At 39.4% G+C, this 13004-nt stretch overlaps 2 protein-coding genes across 2 annotated transcripts in view; both read left to right on the forward strand.

Moving 5' to 3' along the window:
• Positions 1–13004, forward strand: part of ZNRF2 (zinc and ring finger 2) — a 394136-nt gene that overhangs the window by 282636 nt on the left and 98496 nt on the right. The gene's annotated exons all lie outside the window — the stretch shown is intronic.
• The window catches only part of GARS1 (glycyl-tRNA synthetase 1), a 43503-nt gene continuing 30724 nt past the window's right edge, over positions 226–13004 (forward strand). The window contains exons 1-3 of the mRNA XM_059171475.1: positions 226–517; positions 11223–11324; positions 12056–12158. Coding sequence (XP_059027458.1) covers positions 296–517; positions 11223–11324; positions 12056–12158 — 427 coding nt within the window. The 5' untranslated portion in view covers positions 226–295. The remainder of the gene's footprint in view (positions 518–11222; positions 11325–12055; positions 12159–13004) is intronic.

Here is a 13004-nt window from a genome sequence, read left to right on the forward strand (position 1 = left end):
GGAATGTGCACCCTACTGGGCTGGCCTGTCTTATCTTTGTGCAAGTCTGTTGGCAGGGTGTTACCTGAGATCCCGCAGCCCTCCCAAGCGCCCAAGGTGGGGCGAGCCCTCTGGAGTCTCTGAAGGAGCGCGCGTTCTGTGTCGAATCTGCCGGTGGCCGCGTCGCGGGGTGGGGAATGTGCGGCTGCGCGCGCGCTGCGGCGTTTACGCGGCGATTTCATCATGCTCCCGGCCGGGCCGCGCGCGCCGCTTCCGCCGCCGCCGCTCGCTCCGGACCGCCCAGGCCCGCCGGCTCATGCCCCCTCTGCGCTCGGCGCTGCTTAGAGCCGCCAGCGCCGCGCTGCTGCTGTCTCTGCCTTCCCGGCTCCCGGCCCGGCCTCCGCTCCCGCCCTGCAGACCCCGCAGCGCGCGCGCCCACGCCCCGACCTCATTCCCTGCCGCCGCCTCCCGGAGCAGCATGGACGGCGCCGGGGCTGAGGAGGTGCTAGCCCCTCTCAGGCTTGCCGTGCGCCAGCAGGTACTGGCATCCTGCGCCTCCCCGGGGCCCCGGGTCTCCTCTCCCTGGTCTGCTCTCCGTCATCCTCTCTCCTCCTCGGGCACCCGTCCCCCGCGCCGATTACCCCACTCTCTCCTTCATCCGCTGGAAGCCCTTGGTTTCCTGGTGTCTTTCTCTCCTCCCCCACTTTGGACTCCGGTTCCCGCGTGCGTTGGCCACCTTCCTCGCGTGGACCTGCGCCCTGGACTCTCCTTGGGTGACTCCCTCGGATCCCCTTCGACATCCTGCGTCCCTCCTCTCGCGTTCTGCTCTGCTCTTTCCCAGTCCTTGTTAATGTCTGCGCCTCTCCCCTCTCCGGTGGGGCTGCGATGGATGATGACCTTTGGTTACTCCTGACCCAGCTCAGAAATCCTCAAGTCCAGTTTTCCAGGCTCTGCGGTGTTCTTTTTAACCCCCTCCCGGGGGGCCAAGTTCCTAATTCTTCCCCGGCAGAGGCGAAGCTGTAGGCTCTGTCTTATTAGGACTGGCGTCTTTTTTTTTTTTAAAGTCTTCAGGATGCTTTGCCTAGTGTTTCCTCCATGACACCTTCTTTCATTCAGTGCTTCGTTAGCCAAATGATGGCTCAGAAAATTAAAGTTGAAACGTGGATGTGACGAGGTGTTGAACTTCTTTTTCTAATCATGGTGTGAGTTCATTGTCCTTCGCTCATCGTCCTTCGCTCGCTCCTGTCATCTTCTCTGGGTTCCCAAAAGACTGTTTGGAGTGAGTGAGCTAAATGTTGCCGAGTTCCTGGGTGAAGTCAGCCCTCTGTGTGGAACATTTTGAAATTTGATTTTGAGGTAGGGAGGGAAGTTTCTTGGGCTGGAGGGCTTGGTGATTTAATACAGGCCTCCTTTTCCTAGGACACTGTATGAATATTAGAATTTAGAGAGGACAAGGGAAAAGATTCGCTCAAGTGGAGTCTCACATCCAGTCAGGCAAAGCCAAACGCTTGGAATAGGACCTGGGTGTCTGTGACCTAGTAGTAAACACCAAATGGGTTTCTTCCGCACACCGGTGCCTGATGCAATAACTTGCCTTAGCTACGGAGGGTGGAACCCTGCCTCGGAAATAAATCACTGGGGCAGAGTTGCCAAAAATTAATCAAATTCTGCCACTTTGTAATGTCCACTTCCCTCCAGTTTGAACCTGATTCAGTAGTGTTTCGTTTTGAAATTTCACTGTAGGCTTAATTTTTTCCCATTTATTATTGGTATTATTGGTATTATTCTCTGTCTCCCTCCACCCACTCAACCCAAATAAAATTAGGTGTGGTTCCTTTGTCCTGTTAACTCTCGATTTTCCCCCCCAGATCCTTTACTTGAGGGAGAATACATCTAATTTGGAAAAACACACACAAACCCCTCCCTCTGCCACGTTAGCCTGAAACTGCAGTGCAAATTATCCATGTGTAGTAAGACTGTGGAACTAGTTAACTGAAGTAAAGTTTGATCCTGAAACAGCCTCCTGATGTGATTACTATTTAGTGTATTGTTTATGTTGGCTCGGGTGTTTTGTTTTGTTTTGTTTTTGGTACTTTTAAGATTTTTTTTTTTTTTTTTCTAAAGATGTAAGTTAGTTCGAGTTCTTTTTCTATTTCTTTGGGACCACACATGTATCATTTAGCTACCTGGAATTTTTAATCACACAGATTCCAGGGTCATCTGGAAGGAAATTTAAAGATCATCTAATTAAAGCTTTTTTTTTTTTGCTTAGGAGGAAATAAGATACATCGTCACATCTATCCATTTGACATATTTCCATTGTGAAGTTTGTGAAATTGAAGACATTCTTGGAATGGGATTTTTAAGGCACTTAACAACTGGTCTTGTTAGTGGCATGTGTTAAATATAAATTTCTAAATCGCTTGACTATGTGGATGCTGTTGCTTTTATTTTTTTTTTAATTTTTAAAAAGATTTTATTTATTTATTTGACAGACAGAGATCACAAGTAGGCAGAGAGGCAGGCAGGCAGAGAAAGAGAGAGGGGAAGCCGGCTCCCCCATGAGCAGAGAGCCTAATGCAGGGCTCAATCCCATAACCCTGGGATCATAACCTGAGCCAAAGGCAGAGGCTTTAACCCACTGAGCCGCCCAGGTGCGGATGCTGTTGCTTTTAAAGGTTTGGCTCATTGATTGACTGAAATGTATTTTCCCATGGCATATTCTTAGTTATTTCCTGAAGAACTAGTTATGGAACTTTGGGAGGGCCTCAGAGCATCTAGAAAACACAGTACCCTGTTTGATCAAGGGCACCCTGGGCCACTTGAGACATGTATGTATGTATGTATGTATTTATAAGCAGTCTCCACCCCCACCTTAGGGATCAAAATCAGGACCCTCAATTGCACCCTAGGGAAATGGAGTTTTTTTTTTTAAGTTGGGAATTGGGGCACCTGGGTGGCTCGGTTGGTTAAGCATCTGACTCTTTCTGCTTGGGTCATGATCTTAGGATCATGGAATCAAGCTCTGTATCGGGCTCCACGCTCAGTGAGGAGTCTGCTTGAGATTCTCTTCCTGTCCATCTGTGCCTTTCTGCTTGTGCTCTCATTCTTGCTCTAAAATAAATAAATTTTTAAAAAAATAAAATAAAATGTCATTAAAAAAAAATGTTGGGAGTGAGCACAGTGTCGCCTGCCTTCATTTTGCCAAATAAGAGTAATTAGAAACCTAGTATAATCCTCAGACTACCATCTACTTTCCCCTTTTATTTTATAAAAGAAAGGAGATTATAGCTCAAAAGAAAGAGTAGTTTTTTTAAAAAAAATAAGATTTTATTTATTTATTTATTTATCCCTTATTTGACAGAAAGAGCCTAAACAGGGAGACCTGCAGACTGAGAGGGAGAAGCAGGCTCCCTGCTGAGTAAAGATTTCCCAGGACCCTAGGATCACAACCTGAGCTGAAGGCAAACGCTTAACTGACTGAACCACCAAGGTGCCCCAAGATTTTATTTAAGTAATCTGTACACCCTAGGTGGGCCTTGAATGTACAACCCTGAGATCAGGAGTTGCATGCTGTACCAACTGAGCCAGCCAGGTGCCCCAATTTATTTTTTTAAGAGCAGTCTTTTATGTTAGAATTTATTTTTTATAATTTTATTTTTAATTTAAAAATTTAAATTTAAAAAATTTATTTTTTATTCAATATTTAGTAGGTCTAGGTTAAAAAAAAGATCTAATATATTCTTTTTTTCCTTCTTTTACCATGTGTTGGAAAAACCTGTCTCGGAGTGTCTTCTTTGGGAACAATTGCTATAGGGCTGTGGTTCTCTGGTCTTCAAACTCTTGGAGGTCCTCAAAGGCAAAGCCATTTACATAGTGAGATTGAGATGTTATTTTCGTTTTTTACTATGTTATTTGCACAGAAGATGTGAAAGTAGTAGTGGATAAAGCCGTTTGCCCTTAGAACTAAACACATGAGGAGACCGAAATCATACTGTCATATCCTAGCAGTTAAAAAAAAAAAGTTTTGCTCTAGAGTATCCTTGATGAAGCAACAAAAATGATTAATTTTATTAAATCTAGACCTTTGTACACCTTTTTAATGTTCTATGTGACCGAATGGGAAATATGCATAAAGCATATGGAAATATGACTGTCTCAGGAAAAAAAAAAACTTGTATGATTGTTTGAGCTGCACGCTGAACTATAAGCTTATTTTCATGGAACACTATTTGTAAAATTCAGTTTTGGATACTGGACATTCATTTTCTGAAAAATGAGTGAAGTATGCCTGTCATTTCAAGAAAACAACTGATAGTATCTGTAGCAAATAATAGAATCAGGTTTTTGGTTAATTTTAGAGTTTTGGAAACCTTATCTGCTGCATGAACTTGGCAGCCTCACAGTACTTACCGACTTTTCTGATGGGAATGACTGGTGATATTAACAAATGTACTTTTTTTTGATACAGTGTAATAAGTGGATCAATATCTAGAAGATCTACATAACTCAGTTAACCAGTATTTTCCAAATGACAGTGCATGATGTTGTGGAATCAAATACTGGTAAAAGATTTAGGAGTCTAAGATACATTAATGAATTTAATGTAACAAGGTAGAAAAAGTTCACTGGCATAGTTTCCAATTACACATTGCTAGTAACGTTTATGAAATAACCTTTAAGAAACTATCACTTGTCAGAATTTTGGTATAGTCTAAAAGAAGAATATCTACAATTATTTGAAAAAGCTTTTAAAATTCTCCCTTTTTTAACTTATGATATTCTTTGTATACTTCATTAAAATGCTATATTGCAAGAGAGGCAGATATGCAAATCTAGCTATCTTTTATTAAGCTAGAAATAAAGGGATTTGCAAAATTATAAAACTTATTCTCACTATTTTTTTGTTTTGGAAAATACTATTTTCACAGAAATGTTATTTTTATGCATGTTGGCACATATTGAGCTTTTATTGTTACTTAAATGAATTAATATTTTTAAGTTTGCATTTTAATTTCTACTATAGTAAAAATTGGTAGAACTAACCTACAATAACAAAAAACTTTTTGGGGTCCTCAGTAATTTTTAACAGTGTAAAGAAGTGTTAAGACCAAGAAGTTGTAGAACTGATGTTTTAGGGCAATGGAAGTATCTGATTTATATGAAGACAAATTTGGGCATTTACCTGGAATGTACCCCAAAAGCTTCCATTTCCCCAGCCTGTTTTTCCCTTTATAGCTCAGTGTTTTCTCCTATCTTGTCATTGTCTCCACTTTCCTATTTCTCATTCATTCCTTTATCCACTGCTTTCTGCGCTTGGCCTCTACTATTGTCCTTTCATTGTACCCTAAAGGATTTTACCTATTTTCAGCATTTAATTGTATTGATCACACTCTCCTGTCAAGAATTCTTTCCCTTCCTGCAGCTTTGTCTAAACACAAGGTGAGATTCTGTAGCTGAAGGAATATATATCTCAAGGTGTCAGTGCAGACAGGATCTGTTGAGATGACTTTCACCTGATGTGGAGGCTTAGGGAGGAACTGGTGTAGAGATCTGATTGTATGTTTTCAGTGTCATTGCTTGGAATTAAGAGGTCACTCTGAAATGAATTTGGTGGATATAGTTTGATGCTCTAACAAAGTTGTATGGAAAAAAAAAAATCAAAAAGGACTTTTTCTTTTTTTTTTAAGCCTGTAGTAAAATTTAATAATTGTCAAGATAGGAGAGGTTTTGTAGCAATTGCTAAATGGGCTTTCTTTATACCCTTGCATATTTTTGTGTTGATGTGTCTAGTAATAAAAGTGTAGGCTCTAGGGCCCTGGGATGGCTCAGTCAGTTAAGCGTCCGACTATTGATTTCAGATCAGGTTATGATCTCAGGGTCCTAGGTTGGAGCCAGGCTCCATGCTCAGTGGAGAGTCTGCTTGAGATTCTTTCCCTCCCTCTCTCTCTGCACCTCCCCTCCTCCCAGCACTCTATTCCTCTCTCTCAAATAGATAAACAAGTATTTTTCTTAAAAAAATTGTAGACTCTGTAGTTGTATTTCCAGAGTTTGGATCTGACTCCACTGTTTACTAGCTGGTGATGTTTAGCAAGTTATTTAACCTCTCTGTAGCCAGACTTCATCTGTATATGGGAATGGAGTCATAAGCATTAAAATGAGGTAGTTCCTGTGAAGTGCTGAGAAGGGTGCCCACAGCGTGTAGTAAACTCCTGCTAAAATGTTAGATAGTGTTCTGAGATGATTGAGACTTACTGGGGGTTCTAGTTTTACCAAACCATTGCTGGCATGGAGCTCACATTTTCTTTTGATTGCTGGTTTGAAAACATTTTGCACCTTTAGGAGAGGATTGATATCTTCTGAATTTGGTGAGATGGGGTGCTAGAAAAACCCGTTCTAGTGGTTTCTTGGAATTTTTTTTTTTTTTGGAATTTTTTTTTTTTTATAATGATATACCATCTGGAATGCTAATGGTAGTGATAGATGTATGGATAATATTACCTGTGTTTCATATTTTCTTTTACTGTAATTGGGAAGACACAGACGAAACTCATATGTTGGTAATAGTAGGAAGGCTTGCCGTGAAGAGCCCTGAGTTTTTCTCTGCTTTGATTTTTCTGTACTAAGAGTACCCTTTAAAGCTCTTGCTTAGTTCACAAAAGGCAATGCAAAGTTTGTGAAATTTTTGTCTGTAATTATAAGATATTTGGGAATCTGAGATGAATTCAATCTTTTTCTTTTTTTTTTTTAAAGATTTTATTTATTTATTTAACAGACAGAGATTACAAGAAGGCAGAGAGGCAGGCAGGGGCGGGGGGGGGGGGGAAGCAGGCTCCCTGCTGAGCAGAGAGCCCTATGTGGGGCTCAATCCCAAAACCCTGAGATCATGACCTGAGCCAAAGGCAGAGGCTTAATCCACTGAGCCACACAGATACCCCAAGATGAATTCAATCTTAACAGGATTCTTCTACCTACATTTGTGTAAAGCTAGGTGAGGAAATGTCTTCTTGTTGGTTTTTCTTGGCCGGCTGAATATGCTCCATGATACATATGAAGGATCCATGAAGAAGATCCCTTGGAATAATTTCTCATTTAATAGCTGCTCTGCTTTATAATCACAGGCTCTTAGTTCTAATATATGTCTTTATAGTAAGAATTTATCCAGGAAACTAAGCTTCTTAAGGATAATTTAGAGATAGTGATGATATTTCACATCACTTTTTTCAGTACCTATACTTATGCATGCAAGCTCAAACCAATATAGTTGAGCAGTGAACAAAGAAGGAATAAAAGTAATTAGATATTAGGACTGTTTAGGTACTTTCACTCCATGTTTAGATCACCTCCAATTCATTTGTTTTTAGGATTGGATCATTTTTAATCATGGTTTAATTATTCTGTTATTTGGAATAAACGTTATTTCCTTTCTTCACTGCATTTCACAGATGATTAACTCAGTGTAGGAATCCTTATTCTCACAGTTTCTATTTATTTATGTATTTATTTATGAAGATTTATTTATTTATCTGACAGAGAGGGAGGGCACAAGTGGGGGAAGAGCAGGCAGAGGGAGAGGGAGAAGCAGGCCCCCTGCTGAGTGGGGAGGGGCTGGATCCCAGGACCCCAGCACCAATGACCTGACCAAAGGCAGATGCTTATGCTTAATCGACTGAGCTGCCCAGTTGCCCCACACTATTTCTTTTTAATAGCTGCATTTTCCTTGATGTATGTGTTCTGTGCCTGAACCTTAAAAACCAAAAAAAAAAAAAAAAAAAAAGTTTCAGGGGAATTTATTTTAAATTCTTTCTGACTTTACTTGTGGCCTTGCTTGCTAATGTTCTCTGAGAAACTTCAAAAGAAAAGGTAGATGAAGTAGGTGGGAGTGCTAACCCCTGACATAGAGTGGTTAGATATTCAAAAGAACTACTTACTTCTTTCAGACATTCAAAAGAACTACCATTTTGCCAATGGTCTTTTCAGAACAGAGGCTCTCACAGAATTCTTGTCCTCATCAAAAAGCACTGTTGGTGAACATTATAAGATAGGTGTTCTGACAGGTAGATGAAAGGAAAAGAAAGACTGAGAAAAGAAAAAGTCAGTAGATATTTACTGTATACTAAGTGCTCTGTACTTTGCTAGGTTTAGGTTGTGATATCAATCAAGTATTTAAGGGCCAGGACATGCCAGAATTCTCATCCTAAAAGAGCCTACTTTATTCTGACAGGGACAAATAAAATGTAAATAAATAAGCCACTGCATTGATTGGGTGACTTCAGTTATTGTAAGTGTAATGAAGAAGCCAAAATAATGTTTGAAGATGACTGAGGATGTGGCTTTAGCTAGAGAGGTCAGGATAATGGAATGAAAACTGCTAATGTAATAACAGACCAGACTTACTTGCAAATGATAAGAGAATAAAAAGAATAACTAATTCAGTGCCTCTGAACTTTCAGACCCAGTGTTCCCTTTTACAGCAGATACCTTGGAATTCCCCTTTATTATCCAATAATGAAATTCATACAAAATAATCTAGATAATCTAATTAAAAATGTGTGTACATATAATGTTTTGTATTATGTAATACATTACCTTATAGTAATTTATAATGAAGCAATTTATAATAAAATGATGTATATTTGAATATGTAAATTCTTGGTTATGAATCCACTGGAAGTTATACAGAAGTCAGCAGATGCGTCTACCAATACATAGATTGAGAGTGAGTGTAGTAGCGATGGATATGCATTGATAAAGGTATATCCTGTTGGTTGCTTAGATGTCAAACAATAGTGATATTAGTCACATGTTATTTTTTGTTTTTGTTTTTAAAGGTTTTATTTATTTATTTGAGAGAGAGAATGAGAGAGTACAAGACGGGAGCGCAAGTCAGAGGGAGAAGCAGACTCCCTCAGAAGCTGAGCAGAGAGCCCTATGTGGGACTCAGTTTTGGGACTCCAGGATCATGACCTGAGCCAAAGGCAGTTGCCCAACCAGCTGAGCCACCCAGGCACCCTTTTGCTTCAAATAATAACAACTTTCTGTGAAACTGTGAACAAAGTAGTATATAGTCTTCCTTTAAATTACATGTTCTTGGGTGCATTCCTTGAAAATGCAGTGTATGTTAAAACTGGGAGATTACTTCTGATTACCTTTTTTTTTTTTTTTTAAGATTATTTATTTATTTGACTGAGAGAGAGCATAAGTAGGCAGAGCAGCAGGGAGAGGGAGAGGGAGAAGCAGGTTCTCCATCAAGCAGGAATCCTGATGTGGGGCTCGATCCCAGGACCCCAGGATCATGGCCTGAGCTGAAGGCAGAGGCTTAACTGACTCAGCAACCCAGGTGCCCCACTTCTGATTACATTTAAGCAGAGTTAGGTTCTAGGTTAGGTAATTAAAAACATTTTTCTCACCTCCTGACTGGGACATTGTAGAGTAGAGTGGATTGTGGAGAGGAAAACTGTTACTGAGTGAGGGGAAGTGAGTGGGAGCTTAGAAAATATCAGCAACAAGGGGAAAGGGTAATAATGACAGGCCTTTCAAAGGAGCTTAGGTTTTAGAAGGAGCAAAGAGGAATGAGTTTGTAAGTACAGAGAGGAATAAGGAGGAGGACATCTGTAGGTTTTGTTTTGTGTGTTGTTGGATTTCATGGTGCTTCCTAAATCTGAGAATTCATGTCTTTGAGCAGTTACAGAAAAACTTAGTCATTACCTTTTCAAATAGAACCTCTTACAGATTTTCTTTATTTTCTTTGAGAATTCTGGTTGGATAAATGTCAGGCTCTCTTTTTCTGTGTCTCATTATCCTGTTTATATTTTTAAATCTTCGTCTCCCTGCTCCATTCCATGGATTATGCATGGATCATTTCTTCAGGTCTGTACTCTAAGTCACTAATTCTTTTTGATCTGCTATTTAACCTGTCCAGTGAGTTTTTAATTTCAGTGATTCATTTCTAGATGATGTATGTGGTTCTTTTCCCCTTTATTTCTTTTTTATTTATTTATATTGAAGTGTAGTTGACACACAATGTTATATAGGTGGATAACATAGTGATTTGGCAAGTTTATATGTTATGCTATGCTCACCATAAATGTAGCTCCCATCTGTCACCATACAGTGCTATTACAATACCACTGACCATATTCACTATGCTGTATCTTGTATTACTGTGACTTCTTCATTCCAGAACTAGAAGCCTTTATCTCCCACTCCCCTTCACCCATTTTGCTCCTCCCCCATTCCTTTGTTGTCTTCTTGGACCTGAACCTGTGTGGTTATTTGTCAGGTTTCCTGATTGTTTTTTTTGTCTCTAGTTCTTTGTCCATGTTTTTGACTCTTTTTTTTTTTTTAACATCTTAAGCATTTAAAAGGTGTATTTGATCATTCTAGTACTTTGGAGGCTCTAATTCTGTTGTGATTTCTGCTGAATCTTGCTTATGGTGGCTTATTTCCTCAATGGGTTTTTAAATTTTGAGTTGAATGCTTATTATTTTGGTGACCTTGATCTGTGAAAATCCTAAAAGCCTGTGTGGATGGTCTGCTCCTCTAGGGAGCAGTTACTTCTGTTGGGAACCCAAAGGCTCTCTCACTTTGACAACTTTAATTTCTCAGCTTGAAGTTTCCTAGACTATGTAGATAATGTTGTTTGCTTTTTCAGATTACTTATTCTACCACAGTGCCATAAGTGTGGGAATCAGTGTACAGGTAGTAGGTTGTTGGAAGTGAACAAGGTATTCTAGAGAAATTATTAAGGAAAAATTCTAACAATTAAGAAAAGGGCAGGGGAATATGAGTAAGTCATGACTAAGAAGAAATGGTCAAAGTAGGTGGAAAACTAGGACAGTCGTTTTTCTAAGTAGAAGAAAGATTCAAGGGAGGGTGGTTTATATATTGGTTCTTTGTGTTCTCAGTACTAACCTTGTTCTTTCATAGTTTTTATCAATTCTTTCCTCTCCGCCTTTCCCACCTGCCTCCTCTCCCAGAAGGGGAAAACAGCAACAGCAGCAACAACAACAGTGGTACTAATTACCCTTAGAACATAATTATTTGTATACTTGTTGTATATTTTGCTGGGTTATAAATGCTGAGGGCAAAGACCTTCAGTCATTTATAATGACATTTCGTATAATAAACATTTGAATGGCCTCATTCTTACACAGGACTTAAAAGGCATGCTTAAAGACAATTTCATAACTTTCCTTGACTTCTGAAACCAATCCTGAGTATCAACTCTCTTTGTTGTCTAGGGAGATCTTGTTCGAAAACTGAAAGAAGATAAAGCACCCCAGGTAGATGTAGACAAAGCTGTAGCTGAGCTCAAAGCCCGGAAGAGGGTTCTGGAAGCAAAGGTGAGTCTTGGGATCCTAAAACTGAAATATCATCTTTATTAATCTCTTTGGGTGGGAAGGACCTAGAAAAGTTTCTGAAGGAGTATAATTTGCCTTATCTCTGTATATCTAGCATACCTTCTCTTCCCCTACCTGGCAGACTTCTCATGCTTTCACACTGCATCTCAAAATGTCACCTTTTTCTGTGAAGCCTCCCTGACTTCTGACCCACCCCTCCGCTAAATCCTAGATTTAATACACTCCATGAATTTCCCTGGAAAGCTTTGTGTTTGCTCTTTCTTATTATTTATTTTTTGGCTTGTTCTTTATGAATTCTTCTGTCCCAGGAATCAGTGGTTTTGTGTTAAACTTTTTTCTTTTAAGGAAAAGGTGTATCCATCTAATACCTGCTCCCAAATCTTTCAAATAGTGAATCTCCCTTCCCCAAACTGAAATAGTTTGGGATTCTAAGTCACTGTCTCACTACAGTGATCCACTAAAATTTCAGACGTTGTTTATCAGTATCTGCATCTAAGTTAGCTTGGTATTCCTAAATAATTAAGTTAAGGGCATCTTTTCTGTAACTATAAAGGGAAAAAAACCCTAAGTTTTCCAATTTTTAAAGGCATCAAAATCTTGCCTGATAAATTTTATATTGAATTTTGCTGAGAAAATAAACCAAATTCACATATATAAATTCATATTTCTTCTCACCCCTAATCACACATTTTCTATTTGAAAATCCCTTATAGGAGCTAGCATTACAACCCAAAGATGACATTGTAGACAGAGCAAAAATGGAAGATACCCTGAAGAGGAGGTTTTTCTACGATCAAGCTTTTGCTATTTATGGAGGTAGGGGATTAATGTCAGAGAGACCAGTTATGTTGTTGGTGGCTTTACTCTTGTTCTTAAATCAAAAACATGGCTTTTCAGTTGGTAGCTAATTGTATCAGGTCACATAAAACAGAATATTTTGCTTTTGTTTGTTTAAAATTGGCCATTGGTGTAAAATCTGTTTGTTCCTTTCCAACCTACTTTTTCTTGAAAACTGCTTTTTTCCATTAAGATATAGGGAATTGTTAGGGGCCCAGATATGAAGCACTTAATATGTCCAAGTACCTATCAGATAGATTCTTTGGAGCAGTTGAGGGCCATTGTATCACTGGCCAACTGTATTGTGCACCTTCACACAAGGGCAGTGAGAAGCCAGGGTCCCTAGATTGTTCTTTTTGGCAACTGCCAGGAGAAAACATTCTTCTTAGTTAAGTAGATAAATTTCTACATCCTTTTGAATGCTTTGTGAAGGTATGTAGGCAAATATAATTCACTGATTAAATGTACAGTGGTATTTTTCATAGTCAATGGAGATCACTGCAACAGTATTAGACTTTTAGTACTTTGCCACTGAAACCTGATTCAAGTTTGGCTAAGCAAATCTCTAAATGTTTAACTTGAGGTCTAAATATAGTGGCTCGTATACCCAAAATTAAATATAGTGGCTTATATATTCAAGAACAAATTAGAGAATTGGGTGCTAAAATTCATCATTGTTACCAGCTGATGCACCCAGTTAGGTCCATGGCAGAAACTGTAATCTGTTTTTCATTGTTTCTCATATATGGAGGAACATCTTTTGTTTTTAGTTTTTTGCTAATCCTGCTTGGAGTTCTTAATATTGAAGTAGTAAATAGAGTAAGA

Source organism: Mustela lutreola, chromosome 4 (assembly GCF_030435805.1).
Source record: "Mustela lutreola isolate mMusLut2 chromosome 4, mMusLut2.pri, whole genome shotgun sequence".
Lineage (NCBI taxonomy): Eukaryota > Metazoa > Chordata > Mammalia > Carnivora > Mustelidae > Mustela > Mustela lutreola.